Consider the following 23,392-nt stretch of genomic DNA (forward strand, 5'->3'; position numbering starts at 1 on the left):
ATTTATTTATTTGTTTATTTTTCAAATGCCAATAATAATCAAATACTAACTGCTGATATGTAGCATAATAAATATGTAACATTTTAAACGTCCTTTGCTGGACTTTGGAGTTATGTCCATTCAACATGAATTTCCCATGGCATGCTTAGTAAACGGACAGATGAGGCACAAAAGTTTCCATTTTGAGGGAACTTCGACACTGCGTCATTACATTAACGCTATGGGAACGTCTTGTCTGAATCACGTGTGCACACATGCCAATCCCTTTGGCCACATATGAAGTCAAGTGACACTATGCGCACCCCATGGTTTGGGTCCTGTGTCTGTTGAGGCAGCATTGGCGACTCATAGATCATAGGGTTTGCTGATGGAGCTGCTGGATGAGCCTGAGACAGGCACTGCTCTTTCTCTTGCTCTTTCCAGACTCAGAGGGTCCCGTTCTGGACTTGGAAGCTCACTTTGTGATCTCTTCCGGTCTGGACAAGGAGCTGCCTTCTATGGGGTCCCGTTTTGAGGAGCTAAATGTTGAGGAAAGCTCTAGATCAGGTGCAGCTGGTGGGCAGCCGATGTTAGGCTAACTAAGTTAAACATCGTTTGGTCCGATCAGGTGCCTCGTAAACTGGAGGAGCGCTTCCTTACAAGTGGTCAGGCACAGCCACCAAAGCGGAACCTCCGCTTCTTTCCTGACCTCCATAATGAGATCCGCATTGCTGTTGTGTGTTGATCAGAAATCAGAGCTTTGACAAGATTAATATCAACTAAAATACTTAATCATACAGGTGAAACTTGAAAAATTAGAATATCGTGCAAAAGTTAATTTATTTCAGTAATTCAACCTGAAAGGTGAAACTAATATATTATATAGACTCATTTCATGCCTACGGCCTCTGCCTCCCATCCCGAGTAAACCTCTAGGAGGGAGAAGCAGAAGGTGCTCTCCACTATGGTAAAGCAAAAGCAGATTCCGTTGCTTAAGCAGGAGTTAAAGTTTTTAACTTTACTTTACAGGTTTTTACAGCCTTTACTTGCTGGTACCAAAGTACAACAGGGATTTGTCTTTTTAACCGTTCTCTGCAGACGTACAGGTTCAAGATGTTGACTTTGACAAGCTTATCGTGTCTAAAATTCTATCTGAGGATTGGTTTGTCATGGCAGACTTTAAAGCTACACTGTAATTTTGATTAAAGTTTAAGTTAAAGTTTGTTCTTTCAAAATGATATGTGCTCATTAATGTGTAATTACTTCTACCAACTAATCAAGTATTCTCGTAAGTGTAGAATCTGCCATTTAGAATACATACAAGCGAGTCGCTCGAATGGCAGCAGCCATGTTGCGCCTCCATCTTGAAAATACATTAGCCAAAGAGGGACATACCTGGAAATTCAAGCTTCGCCTTTCGCGTTTTGACACTCAGTGGCACCGTGATGAATGCGAGGGGGAGATTACTCGCGACTACCGGCAGATTTGAAATAATACGGCCACCGTAGGAGTTAAAACGCCCTCGGAATGGGAGGGGCTAGAAGGTAATATTCAGTTGGTAGTCATAAACAATTTCACCGCTAGATGGGAGAAAATCCTACACAGTGTAGCTTTAAGGACGAATACTTCCACATAGAGATATTGCCTGTGCACAGGAAGTCCCTGAGGTTCGCTTTCGGGGGAAAAGCTTACCAGTATTCTTCCCTTCAGCCTAGCCTTTTCTCCTCGCACTTTCAGCAAGTGTGTGGATTCAGCTCTGGCTCTGTTGCGACTCCAGGGCAATCGTGTTCTAAATTATATAGACGACTGGTTAATATTGGTTATGTTGGAGGAGTTGCAGGTTTGACATCAAGATGTCATCCTTGCTCATCTAAGGAGCTTGGATCTAAGACTAAACCACAAGAAAAGTGTTTTGTCACCAATCGAGAGGACTACTGTGACTACATCAACTACCAATTCCATTCTCGCCATGGTGGGAAGCTTGAGGCTAGGTCAGGAGATTTCCATCCATCAGTGCCAGAAACTGTTGTGTCTGATGGCTGCAGCCACCAAAATAATACCATTGGGATTGCTACACATGAGGTCCATCCAGTGGTGGCTCAGGAAAAAGTGTTTTCACCCCTTATGAAGTCCTATGCTTATAATAAGGGTTATGCGCAGAGGGCTTTGTGCCCTTTCTATTTGGAGTAATCCCCGGTTTCTCACCATGACTCCCTCTCTCGGGGCGTGTTGCCGTCGCAAAACAGTAACGACGGACATCTCTGATGGGATGCTGTAAAGGCCCTCATTTCATGTGGCAAATCAAGTGCCTGGAAATGAGGGTTGTGTTGTTGGAATTGAGACACTTCCTCCCAGATCTCAGGGGCTACCATGTCAGTATGGCGGTGTGGGTTTTAATGTTTCTAAAGCATCAACGCAATGACGCAGTGTTCCCTCGATAGCGAACGTCTCAGGGTTACTAATGTAACCCGATTCCCTGAGGTGGGAACGAGATGCTGCGTCGTGTTGCCATACACGGCTTCTTCAGACAATAGAATCTGGTGATGCTGTATTCAGGCACCATTTTATAGATGCAAGTGAAATACTGTCTAGCGTCTTCTGACTTCGTCCGTGGTACGTGTGTACACTTGATTCCCTACAGAGGACAAAGCAGGTATAGAAGAGAGATGGATGGTTTCCTACTGAATTAACTGATTTTTAAAAATACTAACTGAAAGAAAAGTGTGTTATGGCACTAAATGTCTGTTTACATGTCATAATATAAATATAATGTGACTAGCTGTTGCAAATTTGATCACATTACAAGCTTGGAAAATGTATAACTTATGAAAACCAGAGTAATAAGAAATACTGCATCCTCATTTTCATTTTGAATTATATATGCATTTTGCTCAAAGAATTTGAAATTATTTCAGACAGTGTCGACAATATCTAGGTCTAGAAGATAAATCACCTTAAAAAAAAACACCTCTGTAGAGGGATTTAAAAGTGTGTTTCTGATCAAGCTAACGGGTGAATGAAGACAACAGCACAGGTGAGAATATATGCCCCGCAAAACAAGCTGGAGCTAAAGATGGCGAGTAACCAGAGTGCAGTCTGGACGATGGGGTGGGGTGACACATTACAACCAATTACATTGGTTTATAAAACAGCAGAGTAGAAACATTTATTTTGAATGCTGCTTTTTTTATTTATTGTATTGTATTTTATCAATAAACATTAATTTCACTTCTCTGCTGAACATTTTTATGTAGTTTTTCACTTTTATGCACAAATTAAATTACAGGGTTTTTTTTGGGGGGGGGGGGGGGGGGGGGGTTGTAGCTCATTTAAAAAGAACCCATGTAGGCAATAGTATTTCTCTATAGTCCACAAGTATCACTGTAAAAAGTAACTATATAAAATAGAACTATATACTTTACTGAATACCCCTTTGCTTTTGTTTAGAAATGAATCATAGTCATCACTTGATAAATAAAAAGTCTCACAAATAAGGTCTTTTTTACTCTCCTTCTTAAAATCTTTAAAAAGTCTGCACATTACCTATTGCAGATTTACAGCTCCAAGTGATTTTTTATTTGCTAGTTAAGCAGCTATATAGCATAAGTGTTAATAATTGAATCTAATTTCATCCTGTAGATAGTAGATTAAGAATCGTTTACACACATGAACATACTCGGTTACTAACGTAACCTCGGTTCTCTCTAGAGAGAGGAACGAGTACTGCGTAGAATACGCTAGGGGAAAATCCTTTTCCACGAGAATACTGAAGCCAAAAAAATTATCCTTTAATTTTGTATTAATGTAAAACGCGTTGCGGCAGCATACAGACATAGGCGAGGCAGCTCGCGCGCCTATTGGCTGGTCTGCTGGCAACTGCTTAAGCCTATCGAGCGAGACCTAGAGTGACGTCAGACCCAATGAGGGCGCTGCGCGCCCTCTGCGTCACGTCCCGCCGAGACGGGCGTGGCTTAGGTCTATAAATACCGCTCGCAGGCATTATTTCTCTGGTTTTTCATAGTCGAAGCAACCAGAGCGCGTGCAGGCACGGCAGGATACGCAGTACTCGTTACTCTCTCTAGAGAGAACCGAGGTTACGTTAGTAACCGAGTACGTTCTCTTACGAGAGATACTCTCGTACTGCGTAGAATACGCTAGGGGAACCTACTGTAAAACGCCGTGCGTGCTGGGATCTGATACCATAGACTCAAGGGCGACAGCCCGGAGTTCATACAGTACATAATCACCCAGGGGACTCACAGGGAATCCTGGAAGAGAGGGGGGTTAGCTACTATCTTCCTTATAGCAGCATAGAGCAAGGATTGCAATACTCAATAGCTGCATAACTGACAGCGCCAGTTATGAGATTTTGGCCATACTAGATCGACAGTAGTCTGGCCTGTAGTGCGGGAACCTCTAGGTTGTAAAACCTTATAAATGTAGACGGAGAGGCCCAGCCTGCCGCCATACAAATATCTTGCAAGGAAATCCCACTTGACCATGCCCACGATGAAGCCATGCTTCTCGTGGAGTGCGCTTTGACACCCAGCGGGCACTGCATGCCCTTGGTTGTGTAAGCTAGCGCTATTGCGTCCACTACCCATCTGGATAGGGTCTGTTTCGAAGCGGCTAGTCCCTTAGAACGCCCGCTGAACGAAACAAAGAGCTGCTCCGTCTGTCTGAAAACAGACGAGCGAGACACATAAGCTCTTAACGCCCTGACTGGGCAAAGGGAGCTTTCGTCCATATTTCCTTCAGTGACCGGCAGGGCAGACAGGGAAATGACCTGTGCTCTGAACGGTGTATTGAGGGATTTAGGAACATAACCGTGCTTAGGTTTGAGTATAACTCTAGAGTCATTCGGCCCAAATTCCATGCACGTCGCGCTTACTGAGAGCGCGTGTAAGTCCCCTATGCGCTTCACTGAAGCGAGAGCCAGAAGAAACGCCGTCTTGAAAGACAGGTGTTTAAGATCAATCTCCTGCAAGGGCTCAAATGGATGACCTCTCATGGCTTCCAGTACCGTAGAAAGGTCCCATATAGGGACTGTGGGAGGTCTGGGAGGATTCAGTCTCTTAGCTCCTCGAAGGAAGCGAATGACTAAATCGTTCCTTCCAATAGACTGGCCGAGCGTGGTCGAAGAGAACACTGCTATGGCCGCTACATAGACTTTGAGCGTGGAAGGGGACCTGCCCTTATCCAACAGCTCCTGTAGGAAGGAGAGAACCTCCGTCACACCGCAATGCAGGGGTGACACACCACGAGCTGTGCACCAGCTAGAGAACACTGACCATTTTGAGGCATAGAGACGTCGCGTAGACGGAGCTCTGGCCTGTGTGATAGTGTTTAACACTCCCTGTGGGAGGTCGGCGGGTACCCGTTGATGGCCCACACATGGAGGGACCACAGCTCTGGGTGAGGATGCCAAATCAAGCCGTTGGCTTGAGAGAGGAGATCCCTCCTCAGAGGCACTGGCCACGGGGCGGTGCTCGCTAACTGCATCACAATTGGGAACCAAGGTTGGCTCATCCAAAGTGGGGCTACAAGCAGCACTGAGCATCCTTCTTCCCTGACCCGTTCTACCACCTGAGTCAGGAGGGAGACGGGGGGAAAAGCGTAGAAAGGACGGCGAGGCCACTCGTGGGTCAGCGCGTCCTTGCTCTTCGAGAAAAATTCTGGACAGTGAGCGTTTTCTTGAGACGCGAACAGGTCTACTTCCGCTCTGCCGAATTTCTTCCACAGCAGCTGGACTGTCTGTGGGTGCAAAGACCATTCTCCTGTCGGAACCTGGTTCCTGGACAGTCTGTCTGGTCCTATATTTAGGAGCCCTGGCACGTGCGCTGCTCTCAGCGAGAGCAGGTTGCTGCGGGCCCATATCAGGAGGCGCCTGGTTAGCCTGTACAGAGTCAGGGACCTGAGGCCGCCCTGGCGATTTATGTAGGACACCACTGAGACGTTGTCTGAACGTATTAGCACGTGGTGTCCCTTTATGAGGGGACAAAAGCGCGTGAGCGCTTTGCTCACTGCCAACATTTCGAGGCAGTTGATATGTAAGAGCTTCTCCTGCTTTGACCATTGGCCAAAAAGCGGTCTGCCCTCGAGCAGCGCTCCCCATCCCGAGGTGGATGCGTCCGTGGACACCACCATCACTCTCGAGGAAGTCCCCAGGCTTACACCTGATTGGTACCAGTCTTTTGCCTCCCAAGGTTTCAAAGCTGCAATGCATGCTTGATTGACCTTGACGCGAAGCCGACCGGAGGCCCACGCTGTGCGTGGTACTCTCTTTCTGAGCCAGAACTGCAGTGGGCGCATGCGCAGAAGGCCCAACTGGAGAACTGAAGATGCTGAGGCCATCAGACCGAGCATCCTTTGAAAGGCTTTGAGAGGGACTATCGCGCCGCAGCGGAACGAGCCGGCTGCACGCCGAATGTCCAGTGTACGCTGAGATGACAGGCGTGCTGTCATTAGCAGCGAGTTCAGCTCTATTCCCAGAAAAGATATAATCTGTCTGGGGAAAAGCGAGCTCTTTTCCCAGTTCACTGCGAGACCGAGATTCTCGAGGTGATCGAGTAAAATGGTCCTGTGCTCTACGAGCTCTGAGTGAGATTGGGCTAGAATCAGCCAGTCGTCCAGATAGTTCAGCACTCGTATGCCCCGTAATCTGAGGGGTGCGAGCGCTGCGTCCATGCACTTCGTAAATGTACGGGGTGCCAGGGACAAGCCGAAAGGCAGGACTGTGTACTGATATGCCTGGCCCTCGAAGGCGAATCTCAAAAATCGCCTGTGACGTGACGCTATCTGTATTTGAAAATACGCGTCCTTTAGATCTATTGACACAAACCAGTCCCCTTGGCGGACGTGCGCGAGGATTTTTCTGGTTGTGAGCATCCTGAACTGGCGCTTCATAAGCGCTCTGTTCAGCTGCCGCAGATCTAGTATGGGTCTGAGACCCCCGTCTTTTTTGGGCACCAGGAAGTATCTGCTGTAAAGCCCCCCTTCGCTTTGAGCTTGAGATAGGGGTTCTATAGCCCCTTTGCTCAACAGTTTCAAAATCTCAGCTCGAAGTAGATGAGCTACTTTCGATTCTACCGTGGTCTCGACGCGCGCCATGAAGCGGCGAGGGCGTCGGCGAAACTGCAGCGAATAGCCTTCTTTTATGATGTTCAGCACCCATCTCGAAACCCCGGGAAGCTTTTCCCACGCAGGTGCGCGAGTAGCTAGGGGCTGGATGCGAAGCACGCTCTGATCGGCTCGCGATACAGCGGCTTTTATGTGCTGTGACATAAGCGTCGCGCTCATGACATCTGAGGCAGGGGGCACGCTGATAACAGCGGGCAGAATGCCCGCGCTCGACTCCTCCGCAGTGTTTAGCTGAGAGGAGGAGGGCTGGGCTAGTTTCATGTCTGTGTGTGGGCGTGGGCGCAGAGCAGTGGGCACATACACCACCTTTACAGCATTGCTCGCGTGAGCAGAGCATATGCATACTGGTCCTGTATTTACAGGGACCGTGAGACATGTGGGAAGTAGCGTTTGTGGGCACTGGGTAGTGGGCACTTTTGCTACATTTGAAGCGCAATCGATCTGAGTCGATTTTATGTGCGCGGGCCCTGTGTGAAGGGCTGTGCTTGTGTGTAGGAATGGGCACTGAGTAGTGGGCATTTTTTCTACACATGAAACACCGTCGGCCGTGGCCGGGACACCAGAAAATACACTCTTTAAGGGATTTATCTGGGTAGCCGTAAAAACGGCTTTTGTGTGCAGGCAAGCGGGTAATGGAACCGGCTTGTTGGCTGCTAAATACGCTGGACCAGTCACATTTCCTGGAACTGGACGAGCGGCAAGCTTTGGTGGAAGTCCGGCCGCAGCGGGACTTGGACACCGTCGCTTTCCTAGGCGTGCTAGGACGATTTCGGGGCCTCTGGCTTCAACGCAATCTTCTGCCGCGGGCCACGCGGGGTGGGGCGGCGGCCGGATGAGCGAGAGCGCGGTCTCGAGCTCTGGGTTTGGCGGCGTTGAGAAGAGGAGGCGGCGGGCGGAGGCTTAGGCTGTGAGCTCTGAGCAGACGGTTTCGCACGGCCTGCTGCAGAACCGGAGCGCTTCGGGAGGAAGTGCTTCATGGCCTGGGTCGCTTTCTGCACCTCAGCGAACCTATCGGCGAAATCTTTGACCGAGGTTCCGAAGAGGCCGGCAGGGAAAAGCGGCGCGTCGAGGAACGCGGTGCGTTCTGACTCAGTCATGTCAGAGAGCGTAAGCCACAGATGTCTCTCAGACACGGTGAGCGAGGCCATGCTCCGTCCAATGGCCTGTGCTGCTGACTTGGTGGCGCGAAGAGCGAAGTCTGTAGCACTCCTCAAGTCCGGCACGCAGATTGCGTCAGGTCCTCTCTCGTCCAGCTGGCGGAGGAGATCGGCCTGGTATATCTGGAGCGTGGCCATGGTGTGCAACGCTGACGCGGCCTGCCCGGCGGCGGAGAAAGCGCGGCGGAGCAGGGCTGACGTCGTGCGGCAGGCTTTTGAGGGCAGCGCCATCTTAGCACGCCGTCCAGCAGAGGGCGGGCATAAGTGCGCTGCAATAGCCTCTTCGACCGGCGGTAGGGAGTGGTAGCCTCTGTTCTTTGTGTCATCGACAGCGGAGAATGCTAAAGAGACAGAGGATCGTGTCCTGGCCGAAAAAGGGGAGCCCCAAGACTTAGCGACTTCTTCATGAAGCTCAGGAAGAAAGGGCGCTGGCTTGGATGCAGGTGAAACGCGCTCCCCAGGCAGGAAGTAGCCGTCCAGCCGGTTGTGAGCAGGCTGCTCAGGCGTAATCCACTCGAGGCCGAGGCTCGCCGTGGCCTGAGTGAGCACGCGCATGAGCTCCGCCTCAATGCTCGCTCTCTTTCCCGTAGAAGCACGGGCAGGGGGAGCGGGATCCTCCGAGCTCGCCCAATCCTCACTGCCTGATGCTATGAGAGAGCAGGAATTCCCCTCTCGTAGCAGCGCGTCGATCTCATCAGCGTCATCGACAGAAGCGGCGGCAGACCGCGGCCGCTGTCCGTCCGGAAGTGAAGCTGATGAAACCGGAGAAGCAGGCGGGCGCACCGGCGAGCTTTGACGGCTGAGAGAGGGCTCCGGGATTCGCTGAGCGCGGCGCTTTTTACGGCGCGGCACAACAGCAGGTGTGGGCGCAGTCTCGTTGAACAGTGCCAAGCGAGTCCTCAGAGTCGCTAATGGCAACAGCTCGCAGTGATGGCAGCCGCCATCAGCGAGCGCGAGAGCTGCATGTTCTTGACCCAGGCAGGAAGCGCAGATGACATGGCGGTCCCCGTCGCTGAGTGTGGCTTTGCACGAGCCACAAGCAGGCATCTTGAAAAAGACGCAGCTCTTTTAGACAGTGTGAGTCGCGCCGGCGAACACACACACACAGTGCAATAAAGGATATGGGCGCTGGATAGCGCAGCAGGAAGGCGATGAAGGCGGCGCGGCCAGCAGCTTCGTCGACTCGTCCCGCTGAGGTGCTTCTTCAACAGCGCGGCTTCTTCTCGGATCCAGCGATGTGAGTTGCTTCGCTGAAGGATGAAAAATCAGAGAAATAATGCCTGCGAGCGGTATTTATAGACCTAAGCCACGCCCGTCTCGGCGGGACGTGACGCAGAGGGCGCAAAGCGCCCTCATTGGGTCTGACGTCACTCTAGGTCTCGCTCGATAGGCTTAAGCAGTTGCCAGCAGACCAGCCAATAGGCGCGCGAGCTGCCTCGCCTATGTCTGTATGCTGCCGCAACGCGTTTTACATTAATACAAAATTAAAGGATAATTTTTTTGGCTTCAGTATTCTCATGGAAAAGGATTTTCCCCTAGCGTATTCTACGCAGTACGAGAGTATCTCTCGTAAGAGAACTGACACCTCTGAGTCCAGAGCTTAAATTCATTGAAAGTCTTTGGGATGTGCTGGAAGAGACTTTACAGAGTGCTGGACTCTTGCATTGTCAATTCAAGATCTTGACCAAACATTGATGCACCTCTTGATGGAAATAATATCACAACATTTATTTTACAATTTGAGCCTGATGAATCTTAACATTGTCATCCTGCAATTATGGCCATGATGTGTCTTCCTACATGGTTGTTTCAAGAAATTAAAAGGTTTAGGTTTCGGTTTAGAAGAAATGTTGCCAAAAATATAACATGCTAGAAACATAATAATCACTGCAATAATGATCTAATGATCCAATCATATTAAAGGGATAGTTCGGGCAAAAATGATATTTAACCCATGATTTACTCACCCTCAAGCCGTTCGAGATGTATATGTCAATCTTTTTTCAGACGAACACATTTTCGCCACATACGCCAGCATCCATCTCCGTGAACGCGCGCCGACCACTACCGGAAGCCAGTTATTTTCGTGTATAAAGTTTTAAATATTTTTATTTTTATGACAAAACCGCACGGATTACCCTCAGAAGGCCTTCGTTTATCCCCCTGGAGCCGGATGGATTACTTTTGTGAAGGATGCATGCACATTTTGGGACTTGGAGGAGTGGACCCCATAGCTTCACACTATAACCACTGAAAGATCTAAGACATTTTCTAAAATAACTGAAAATGTGTTCGTCTGAAAAAAGATTGACATATACATCTCGAACGGCTTGAGGGTGAGTAAATCATGGGTTAAAAATCATTTTTGCCCGAACTATCCCTTTAAGCATGTGCCTATTTAAATCCAAACAGCGACTTTATACATACATAGTATGTATTATACATACATACACAGTATATACATATATAATGTATTTAGTTTCATTATTCAGCTCAGTTCAGTTCAGTTCAATGACAGTTCAGTCTCCTGACTATGGAGGCAGAATAATCTAAATTATAATTCACGCAAAAAAAACATGATTCACACATGCGTAGACAATTTCAAATGTATGAACCCTAATTCACGTACACACAAAAAAAAAAATCATGTGCGTGAAAAAATATATATATTCACAAAAAGCATTTCACATGCGCAGAATAAAATTGTATATTCATAAAATACATTTCACAAATGCAAAACACAATTCGTAGATATACAACTGTGCACAAAAACCTTTAAATGTTTAAAATGTGTGTGTGTTTTTGAGACTTTCCTAGCAGCACTCTCCTCCTACACAGATGAGTCATACTCTTTAGCCAATCAGATTTAAGCTTTTCAATCAACCAATCAGTATCACGTAAGGGCGGGCCTACCTGCATGTTACGTCATCAGCTTTCGACCAGTTCATGGCTGAACAGAGGTATGTTTATTGGACACATCTCTGCTTACACTTGGCTACAACCATTCAGGCAGGCTCTACTGAAGACAATAGTGTCACTTTTATTTTGCAAATAAGAGTCGATGTTGCAAACTTTATCCGTTTTTTTCCCCCCAAAAAAAGATTCAGCTATAAAACAGAAGACAATAGGCTCAGTTCAGTTATTGTTCTCACCCAGTTGTGTTAATGCAGTTAATTAGTGGGCTAATTTTGCTGAAAATTAAGGCTCCCCAAAAAAGCAAGCCAGAGAGGACAGTGGCAAGGAACCCAAACCCCATCAGAAATGGAGAAAGAAAAAAACCCAGATGCAGTGGATGAGATATTTTGTGTAAAATATCTCTTGATATTATAGTAAACAAAAAAAAAAGAAGTTTTTTTTGCATTGAAAAAAGAACAGATTTCAGTCAAATCAGAAATATGCAATATCATAGTTTTATTGTTTACAATATCATGGTGTTTACAGTAACTGTATCAGCACTGTGTTCAGTGGGACCAGCCACTCTATGGCTTATACATTCCATGGAAAGTGACTGGAGAGATGATTTCAACTTCTGCCCTTGCAACCTCGGACAGGTCCTTGGCATTCAAGATCAGGCAATATGTTGGTCTCTGGGCTCCAGGCGCCACCACAATTGTCATTAGGATACCTGGTAAGCATCAAAGCATCAAAGCATTACAAAATACATACTTTACAAGACATAATATTTGGCAATATGTCATGTCTCACCCACCATCATCCTCATCCACCGCATCGGGATTTTGCACAAAGAGTGGCTCTGAAGGGTACGAGTCTGGCTCCTGCCACACCCAGGTCTCCTTAGTCCTCACATTCAGCTTGCAAATCTATGAATCATAAAAGACATCCTAAAAAAGCACATTCTTCAACATTTGTTATATAACACTGAACGGATGATGTGTGATTATTCATACCCTGTCAGGGACAAAGTGGTTGAGGCCTAGTCCATAGGCATAGGTGTAATTCTTTGCGTTGTTCATTTTGTAATTGATCTGGGGAAACTCGAAAGCTTTGAGATTCAAACACATGATAAAACATGTCATAAAACTTTACCTCAGTGTTTTATGTCCAGCATGTTAATAAGCTTTCAAAAAAAAAAAAAAAAAAAAAAATTTATTTGAGAAATGAAGTTGTACCTAAAACAAAAAGGAAGCAAAAGTTGCCATAACAACTATAAATTAAGTTTGTCGTACCTTGTCGTGGACCAGAGAAAAGCACCTCAGGCTCAAGCCAAATGGTCCCATCAACACGCATTGTGGCTGTGGCTGTGGTGTACGGCAGAGAGATAAGATTTTTGCCCTGCTCCTCCTATAAGAAATCAGTGTTATAGGGTCATCAATCCTGAAGAATCAGTATTTTGTATTTTTCTCACAAAAATAGTAATCCTATGTGGCTTGGTAACACTTTACAATAAGGTCCTATTAATGTTAGTTAATAAAAATACAACTGTTCATTGCTCAGGTCCAATAAATTATATTAAAGTACCCCTACTATGCTTTTTAAAATATTACCTTTCATGTAATGTAATATAATATAGCTGTTTCTGAATATAAAAGGTTGCAAAATTTCAAACATCAAATAATAAAAAATGTTATCAACCCCCAGTTTGGGAAACCCAGGCCTACATAAAAGGACTTTTTGTCTCCCAAAAGAAAGAAGATATTCTGAACTGCCTGAAACGATTTGCCTGTAATTCCAGTCTCACTTCCTGCTTGAATCTACCTAGGTTTGTAACAAATTTGCATAATGACAGCCTATGGTCTTCATTGGTTACCCGCAAACAACAACACCATTGTTAATGCTTGTATGTGTATCAAGTTCTGAGGAAGCCACTGGAGCTAATATTCAGATATGGTAATGGATGTTTGGTTTCCGACACGTGGTATAAGCGGTTGACCACTGACAACAGACTAGGCCATCTGACCAAACAAAGCAGAGTAGACCTATCACAACAGACTGGGCCATCTGACCAATCAGATCAAAGTAGACCAATCACAACAGACTGAGTCATCTGACCAATCAGGACAGAGTAGACCAATCACAACAGACTGGGCTATCTGACCAAACAAAGCAGAGTAGACCAATCACAACAGACTGGGCCATCTGACCAATTAGGGCAGAGTAGACCAATCACAATAGACTGAGCCATCTAACCAATCAGGGCAGAGTAGACCAATCACAACAGACTGGGCCATCTTATCAATCAGATCAAAGTAGACCAATCACAACAGACTGAGTCATCTGACCAATCAGGACAGAGTAGACCAATCACAACAGACTGGGCCATCTGACCAATCAGAGCAGAGTAGACCAATCACAACAGACTGGGCCATCTGACCAATTAGGGCAGAGTAGACCAATCACAATAGACTGAGCCATCTAACCAATCAGGGCAGAGTAGACCAATCACAACAGACTGGGCCATCTTATCAATCAGATCAAAGTAGACCAATCACAACAGACTGAGTCATCTGACCAATCAGGACAGAGTAGACCAATCACAACAGACTGAGTCATCTGACCAATCAGGACCGAGTAGACCAATCACAACAGACTGGGCTATCTGACCAAACAAAGCAGAGTAGACCAATCACAACAGACTGGGCCATCTGACCAATTAGGGCAGAGTAGACCAATCACAATAGACTGAGCCATCTAACCAATCAGGGCAGAGTAGACCAATCACAACAGACTGGGCCATCTTATCAATCAGATCAAAGTAGACCAATCACAACAGACTGAGTCATCTGACCAATCAGGACAGAGTAGACCAATCACAACAGACTGGGCCATCTGACCAATCAGAGCAGAGTAGACCAATAGGGGTTATGCGCAACATTCTTTCGGGTTCTACAAAACGGGTTTAACTACTTCAGGCCATCAGCTACTGAGGTAAACACAGCGTAGTAATAGCAACCTTCTATAGCCGGTGTTTACAGGAGCTGCCCCTAATTTCAATTTTCGATGGATACCGTATTGTCAAACGGACGTCCAGAGCCCCGAGTACTCTGCTAGACAAGGGATTTAAGTTTTACGCCTCCTCATTTATTCATAATTTTGAAGGTAGGCTTTGTAAGTTAGCATATGTAGCTTTTGCTAATGGCACCTGATATAGCTTTAGGTAACTATCAGTCAACAGTTAGTTAGTTTAGACTTGTATGCTATCAGTAGTTTAGCCTTTTATTTTTGCTCACAGACGATTAAAACAATCAAATGAAGACTGCATTTTAGCGATGGGGTTATAGTACCAACAGTATAATTACTACGATGTCCTGTGTGTTTATGCGGGTCAAACCTTCAATTATGTATTATTGACCCGCGGCGCCCCTTCCCGTTCCCGTCTGAGGTCTCGGTGTGGTCGAGGCGAGTCGAGGCCGAGGCGGGCTCTCCGGGGACCAAGGGAATCCGACTGTTTAATTAAAACAAAGCATCGCGAAGGCCCGCAGCGGGTGTTGACGCTATGTGATTTCTGACCAGTGCTCTGAATGTCAAAGTGAAGAAATTCAATGAAGCGCAGCCAAACGGCAGGAGTAACGTTAACTATGACTCGCTTAATTTTCCCCGACACAGAGCAGATCAGCACACTACAAAAACCGCTGTTCGGATGTTCCCTTTTCTGATATTTCAACATTCATGACATTTTAATTAAAACAAATACACTGAAGTTTGATCAGAAATAAGAATTTTATTATAATAAGCGAAAATTAACAGTTACCTCAGCGATCACTGCAGATGTGTACGGAAGTGAAAAGCGGAAATGCTTCGATCTGTTTTCCGGTTCGAACGCTGGGCGCTCCGCATAACCCCTATTACAACAGACTGGGTCATCTGACCAATCAGAGCAGAGCAGACCAATCACAACAGACTGGACATCTGACCAATCAAATCAAAGTAGACCAATCACAACAGACTGAGTCATCTGACCAATTAGGGCAGAGTAGACCAATCACAACAGACTGAGCACTGAGCCATCTGACCAATCAGAGCAGAGTAGAACAATCACAACAGACTGGACCATCTGACCAATCAGAGCAGAGTAGACCAATCACAACAGACTGGGCCATTTGACCAATCAGCGCAGACCGGATCCTTGAGCAAACAATTTAACACTTTGACACTTTGAGAAAAGAGCTGATGCTGCAATTTACTGTATATTATGAGAAACTTAAAGTGTTTATTGATCTTGGATGCATGTAGACCTATTGTAGGAGACTCCAAAACCAAATTAGGAACCTTTCTAATAGCATAATAGGGGCACTTTAACAGAAACATTTATTTTAATAGTGTATTAGTAAATGTTGCAATTATTATTAACTAAGATTAATAAATGCTTTGAAAGTGTTTTAATAATGAGTTCTTGTTAACTAATGGTAGCAAATGGCACCTTATTGTAAAGTGTTTTTTATTTACCTTGTAGGGATCCAGAGGAATGACGTAGCGCCTCACTTCTGGCTGAGGGGCAATCATGGCATTTTTTTTAACTTCGTCCCAGTTGGCACGGAGGTTTGCCAGCCACAGATAGTTGTAGACAAATTCAAAGCTAAAGAGGAAAAATAATACCTTATCTTACCTGAAACCAGTTGTTTATTATACATGACTATACACAATAGTGACGATGAATAAAAATAAATGCGCATACATCCTATAAATGTTCCTACTAAAAAGTAATCATAAATTACAGTGGTGGTGAATGGCTTTAAAACTCAAACTTTCATGCAAGTAAATAATTCTGTTTTACTTACCCTTTCCAGGCACACAGGTCAAAAACAATGAACCCTGAGTCCTCGTAGCAGTTGATGTGATGGAAAAGACCCATTGCAGAGGTTCTGAATTTATAGTCAATGTATTCCCCTGGATTCTTCCTTGCAATGTGTATCCACGTCTGTATGAATGGACACAACAGATCTAAGGAAAAGACTTAAAGCCTCCTAAAGTTATGTCGTACTGGCATTAGCAACATCACTCGTATATTATCCTTCAGTGATAAATAAACAAGAACATACGCCTTTCTCCTCATCAGATTCAAAGCAGTCCATATAGTTGGATCCTCGAATACTCCATGCGCTCAGGAATTTCAATAGGTTGATTTTGACTGGTGTTTCAACAAAGACAAAGTGGTTCTCGCTCATCCCAAAACTAGTAAGGGAAAGACAAATGGGAAACGGGTGTTATTGATTATATGGAACTATTCCTTACCGTTCTTCGAGCCGTTCGGCCCGATGGTGGAAAAGCGGCTTTTTATACCATTTGCGACAAAACTTTAAATTGAATGACTCAAATGTCATGTGGTACAATCACACGTAAAAACATAAAAACACCTTTACACATCTAATAATTTTTTCAAATGATTTTTAAAAAATACTATATAGGCCTATATATTCGTTGCATTTTTGGGCAGTTGAACCACATGACATTTTCAACCCGAACTAACCTTGACTTGTTACAAAATTGTCAAATTATCTGATGAGACTTACTGACCTTGACACAGGTTTTGTTGTTGTTAGTTTTTTTGCATGTTGGTTGCACCACAAGTCTTCGATTTGATTGACAAATGTTTTTCAGATATTAAATAAGCAGTGAAGTTTTAAAGAAATAACAAAAAATTCTAAGAAATAATAATGAAAGATCTTGCCAAACTCTGTTTAAGTAGGATTTCTTTTCAAGACTTTCATTCATTTAATGAGTCTTTTTCCATTATGATATCAGGATAGTTGCAGCACTCTGATATATATATATTTTTTATTGTTTTTATTTTGAATGAGCTTTTGAATAAATTAATGGGACAAACACATGAGCATCATACCATTGACCCCTGTACTGCATTTTTGAGCATATAGCACAAGCCATGCTGATATCCAGACCTTCCATAAACATGGAGTTAATATTGAGGAACTTACATTTTAGACGCTATGGCCTGGTTTCACATACAGGGTTTAGATTGCCAGGATTGTGCCTTAGTTAAATTAGGACATTTAAGTAGCTTTTTTTAAACATGACTTAGAAAAAACTAATTCTGGTGTGCATCATGACACAAAACAATAGCACTGACATATTTTAAGATATGCTTTCAGTTAAAACAGCTCAAACATGCATTTTAAACTGAGACTAGGCTCAAAACTAGTCTGTGAAACCGGCCATATATCGCCAACATAGTTTCTCCAACAATGGAAATAGTTTCAAATGAAGATAAAGCAGAATAAAATTCACATTAGCGGTGTTTTGCTCTACATCGGGGTCTTGATTGCTCTGTCAGGTTTAATTTACGATGAGCTGACTATACATGATCCTTTACTGATCTACACAATAAAGTTTCTTTGGCCAAAGTACTGTAGCTATATTTAATTCCATCATTGTTATTAACTGTAATAAATTAGAGTTAAATGAAACATTGATTCTAAATATTTTTATTTATTTTCTCATGTGTTTTTGGAGGCATCATCAATTTGATGATTAATCGATTGACTATTACCTGTGCACGTAGGATGGCTTGAACCTTTCAGCACTTGGGAACTGCACAACCACCTTGGATTTTTCAATGGGGTCAGATTTGTCTGAAAGATTTTGTTGGCATTTAACCAAATGAGTTTAGTGAGCATTAGTCATTGTTAAACCAACTTCTTTAAATGATTCTCAATGATTGTAAGACCGCTTACCTTTTTGTTTAGGTGGGATTCGGACAATATTGTAGGCCAGTGAGGCTCCCTTCCCCATGCAGTTTCCAATGTTGTACACTGTACCATCTTTCTCAATGTGGGGATGGGCTGTTACGCCATTTATGTTGACGTAATCACACATGTCAACCTTTTGGAATGATTAAGTTATATGTCTTAAGATGCTGGAAAGCTATTCAGTACTACAAAACATTCAAATCAATATACAATAAATCTTTGCATTACCTTTTTCAAGGTTTCCAAGGTGTCCACATTTACTTTGGTGATATAATTAGTCTCTGTGACAGCATAAAAATCCTCTCCGATAGGGTAGACGTTCACCAGGCAGTTGTCTGTCACCTCAACACCTTTGAAATACGAGAAGAACCTGTCAAAAAAAAGACAAAATGTTTAAAAAAAAGTGCTGATGCACCACACCCATAAACATGCCAAAGCTTTCAGTTTTGTGAACTACAAACGTTTGTCTAAAGGCCTGTTCACACCAAGAACGATAACTATAACCATAACTATTGTGCCCACACCAAAAGACGATATCGTTCTGTTTATTTTAAGCGCAAGCTGCAGGTTTGTTGTCTCTCTCTTTAAATGCTTGAGCTCGTTCAAGCAGGATGGATTTATGATCAGTACATACAAGTGTATACAGATGCATCTAAGGATCCAAATGGCCAGGTGGGAATAGCATACATCATCCCAAGATTAAAGGTATCAGGAAAAAAGAGAATTTCAAATCAGGTATCAGTAATTACTGGAGAGTTATTAGCGATTATGACAGCAATGAATACAGTATATGAAATGGGATTAAATAAAACACTAATATGTACAGATTCGAGTTCAGCATTACTATGTTTGGATGCTCAACAGTCTGAAACTAGACAGGACATAGTCTTGGAGATCCTTCAGTTATTATACATGATACATCAGGAAAAAAAATTAGTTCAGTTCTTGTGGGTTCCAGCGCATACAGGAGTGGTGGGAAATGAGAAAGCAGATCAATTAGCAAAACAGGCAGCAGCAAAAGATGGTATAGATATGCAGATTTTGTATAGTAAATCCGAACTTAAGTCAATAATTAGAAAGAAGATAACAGAGAAATGGCAATATTGCTGGGATAATGAACAAATAGGTAGGCATCTTTACTCTATACAATCATCGGTAAACAAAAGAAGGAATTCAAGAGGGAGTAGAAAGGTAGATTGTGTTCTTTCAAGACTAAGGTTGGGGCATACGGGACTTAATGCAACATTAAATATAATAGGAAAACATCCAACAGGGTTGTGTGATTAGTGTGGAGTCAGAGAAACAGTAGAACATGTTCTCATTCAGTGCAATAAATATACTGAGGATAGAAGGAAAATAATTGAAGAACTTCAGAAAAATGGTGTACAGCAGTTAACATTAAAAGAACTCTTAAATCCAGTAGGAAGTGATAATTTATTAGTAATATTTCTAAAAAGGACTAAGTTAATTCATAGAATATGAAGTTTAATATTAGTTTTGGGATTGGTAATAATTTTTAGTATTATTATTATTATTATTATTATTATTATTATCCCTCGTCCCTAGTCTGGAAGATCCTGGGCTGTAGATTGAGGAGCTGAACACGCAGCAACATCGAAAGGCCAGGTTCTGAATAGTATGGGATGAGGGAAAATACAAGTCTCTGATTCATTGCCCACAGTAGATGGTGGTAATGCTCTATCTGAGAAGCGAGCTGCCAATAAAAACGAAAAAGAAGAAGAAGAAGAAGAAGCAGGATGGATTCTGATTGGCTGTCAGTGTTTGTATCGTTGCATCAGCTGGGAAAAAAAAACGTTTTGAAAGTGATTCCAATGATATCGCTTCTCTGTCGTTATTGTTATAGTTGTGCTGTGGACTCTGCTATTCTTTTATAATTAGATTTTTTTTTTTAACTAAATAGTTATCTTTATAGTTATCGTCCTTGGTGTGAATGAGCCTTAAGTCCAGTCAGACCTGGAGAAGATATTCTTGCAGGGATCTGGATAGGCGCAGGTGCCGAACTCAGTAATGACCACACGTTTCTCTGTCATAGCACGCACGTAAGCATCCGTTTTGACAAACCTGGGAAAACAAAACGCCATGGTCAATATGTTTTGTATTATTTTCCTTTAACCGGAGACAAGTTTAAGATAACAAAAAGATTATTTGACATACTTGCGGAAATATGTGACCTGTCCATTGCTGAAATCAAACTTGTGCATGAGGGCCTGGCCATCAAAAAGATGGTAGAAGGGCTCAGATCCAACCTCAAACAAACCGGGACCCAGACGGAGCAGACTCCCTTTTATAAACGAGGGGATGCGACCTAAAAAAATGCAAATTATTCACAAGCGTTCTTGTTTTTTTCTTCTCAGAACTATACGAAAATGGTGGTTAGCACATAGTATGCTGCTCATGTGAACAACTCGAGTTCAAATGCAACTCAAGTTGTTTCCTGACTCATAATGCAAAACAATTTTTCATGAACAATGTAGAAATATTCTACAGGTGCACAATTACAAATCACTGTTCATTGGGGGGAAAAACAATAAAACAAAGCAATATTTCAAACCGGACAGTCGCTGTGTCCGAAATTGCATACTGAGTAGGTATTACATTTGAATATGAATTTACTTCACAACCGTTAAAAAAGTATGTTCTATATAGTATGAGTGTGTGTAATACGAATGGAATTTGGACGTACTAGATCTGCCATGTTGTTACTGTCACATGACCAACCAGCGTCAGTTGCGTCGTTTCATTTCATAAATCCCTTCATAGGATTTTAAAGTGTCCATCGAATGCACACTTCAGAATCTCACCAGAAGTAGTGGGTCATCCCGGGACTTTTTCGAATACTATGGCTACATCCGAAATCGCATACTTCCCTACTATATAGTAGGCGAAAAACAGTATGTGACAAAAGAAGAATGTCTGAATTCACAGTAGGCTACTCATAAAAGAGTAGGCAACCCGGATTACCTACTACTTCCGGTGAGATTCTGAAGTGATGAACACTTTACTATCAATGAAGCGTAGGTCACATGATAATGACAACATGGCGAATGTAGTACATCTGGATTACATTCATACTACACACATTCATCAGTCTGGCTATCACCAGACCAAGCTCCATCTTTTAAGATCGAACATTAGTCTGGGGAGTCTGCTCTGTATTTTCTACTGCACAAGAGGCGTGATCAACGGGCATAGTTCAAATGACTCTGTACGCAATTGGATAGTCCTTCAACCAATCAGACCAACGATCCGGGTGACGTGCTTTGCAGCGAAAACTCCAGGCAGGAAACGTGTCAACAAACGTGTTGGTTTGGAGCATTGATCAGCGGTTTGCAGAAGCAGCAATGGCATCGAGCGATTTTTGCAGGTTGTGCAAAAATAAAACATGAAAGTGAGTGGTATTTACACCCACTCGAGCGATTTGTTTGCTAAACTAAAGAAGCCATTGAACATTGTTGAGAGGTTAAAAGGAATTGGATTGGATTAAACCCGCCAATAGCGCGCCAGGTGGATAAGCCAGTTTGTGATTGGTCCCCACAGATTTGTAACGGAAGCAGGATAGAAGAATGTACTGGTTTCCAGCCTGAGCTGCAGGGCGAAATCAAATCGCCGGCAGATCCGGCTGGGTTTACCCAGTCTACACATTCATACTATATAGAACATACTTTTTTTAGCGGTCACAAAGAAATTATTTATTTAAAATAAGTACCTACTCAAGAGAGTATGCGATTTCGGACACAGCCTGTGTATTCACACATACTACTCTTTTGGCATATTATTTTTCACATACTATAGACCTTCTGTAGCCCCGCCCATCTTCAGTCTTCCGGTTTGTATTTTCACAGCATGAAGGTAAGATCTTATGGATTTATCCACCGCTCGTTTTAAAATATTCTACTGGCATTTGTTGTGAATAATAATTTGTTACATTTATATAGCGTTTTTCTGGGTACTCAAAGTGCTTTACATATGCTTTAGACGGCAGCCATATTGCGCCAGTACGCCCACCACACACCAGCATACTGTTGGAGAGAAGACAGAGTGATGAAACCAATCAGTGTATATGTGGATGATTAGGAGGCCATGATGGACAGATGATGCCGGGGTTAAACCCCTACTCTTTTTCCGAAGGACATCCTGGGATTTTTAATGACCACAGAGAGTCAGGACCTTGGTTGAACGTCTCATCCGAAGGAAGGTTATAGTCCGCTTCAAACATTATAATGCTCATGACAACTTTTGTTAACTCTACAGTAAGTAAATCCACTTCACCAGCTAATTACTCTTCAATACCGATGCCGTAGGAATATACAGAGCTTCCTCAAAAACAGTAGTTCAAACACAAATTCGAAAGATATATTGCGCTTGTTTTTTCCGGCGCATAAGATCTATATAGGGAAGTATGTGATTACAAACGCAGCGAGGGTCTTTGTTAGGTCAAACAAACAAATCTTTTTCTCCTTAAGTTTTTTTATAGGAGGAATTCAAGTAGTGGAATATAGTCCCTCAAAAAATTCAAATATTTAACAATCAATAAATATGTCGAAAAATTTGTGAAGATTGAAGAATGAAGGAAATACCAGTGACTGTTGCTGGAAGAGGTTCATTCATCTCCTCCACGGTCTCAAAGATTTTCTTATAGCCTCCAGCAGGGTGTTCAAAACTGAAAGTAATATTTATATATTTATATTAAAATTATTAAATACAAACGAGGGCAAATTTAAGAGAATCAATGCAAACCATTTACAAAAAATAACTACAAACATATTTTTCAATGACATAAACATAGTATAAATCCAAAACATACTGTTCATCCAGATATCTCAGGTATGTTAAACTATCAAAACCAAAAAAAAAGAAGAAAAAAAGTCACTTACCGGCTAACCATGATTGCTGCTGGGACAGTAAATGTCTGAGACACAGCTTGTTCTTGTTGGTTTGTCAGCATAGCCCTGAGTTTATGGGCTTTTATACTTTATCCTCTGACACAGTTTTTGCACAGACTATCTTTGACCCCCGTCACAGCCAATGGCAGGTATTTGCTAAACAACAATCCCATTGTACAAAGATCCTGAGATGCAAGCTACAAAAGCCATTCTTCAAATAGGATTTGCTTCCCCTGATTTGAGGTTTTGACGCAGCTAAAAGCTGTAATGCAATCAGGTAGACAAAACGTGATTGTAAAACGTCAGAAACATAAATAAGCTAAAGTCAGCTGACAAAGCCCTCCAACAAAGACTTTATTCGGCTAATAATAAAACATTAGCCCATTATAAAACATAAAAAGGACATTCTACATAAAGGTGTTTTATAACAAGTGTATCTGAGGTATGGAATATTTCCTCACTGGGTTTTAGGTCTTCCAGTAAAAAAAGGAAATAAGCAAACTTTTTTGTTGTTTTTTTGAAAGGGCACAATAAATATGGATTGCATGAA

General features: G+C 43.3%; 1 protein-coding gene across 1 annotated transcript; it reads right to left on the reverse strand.

Moving 5' to 3' along the window:
- Window positions 1-11,292: 11,292 nt before the first annotated feature.
- rpe65a (retinoid isomerohydrolase RPE65 a) lies at window positions 11,293-23,077 on the reverse strand. The gene is made up of 14 exons (XM_084410593.1): window positions 22,834-23,077; window positions 22,537-22,619; window positions 20,114-20,264; window positions 19,913-20,020; window positions 18,167-18,308; window positions 17,924-18,071; window positions 17,740-17,821; window positions 16,274-16,406; window positions 16,013-16,152; window positions 15,681-15,810; window positions 12,464-12,578; window positions 12,185-12,279; window positions 11,986-12,097; window positions 11,293-11,901 (listed from the first exon to the last, which is right to left on the reverse strand). The coding sequence occupies exons 1-14, from the start codon at window positions 22,902-22,904 to the stop codon at window positions 11,756-11,758; spliced, it is 1,656 nt and encodes a 551-aa protein (XP_084266719.1). The 5' UTR covers window positions 22,905-23,077; the 3' UTR covers window positions 11,293-11,755.
- Between the last annotated feature and the right edge of the window lie 315 nt (window positions 23,078-23,392).

Source organism: Rutilus rutilus, assembly GCF_951802725.1.
Source record: "Rutilus rutilus genome assembly, chromosome: 6".
NCBI lineage: Eukaryota > Metazoa > Chordata > Actinopteri > Cypriniformes > Leuciscidae > Rutilus > Rutilus rutilus.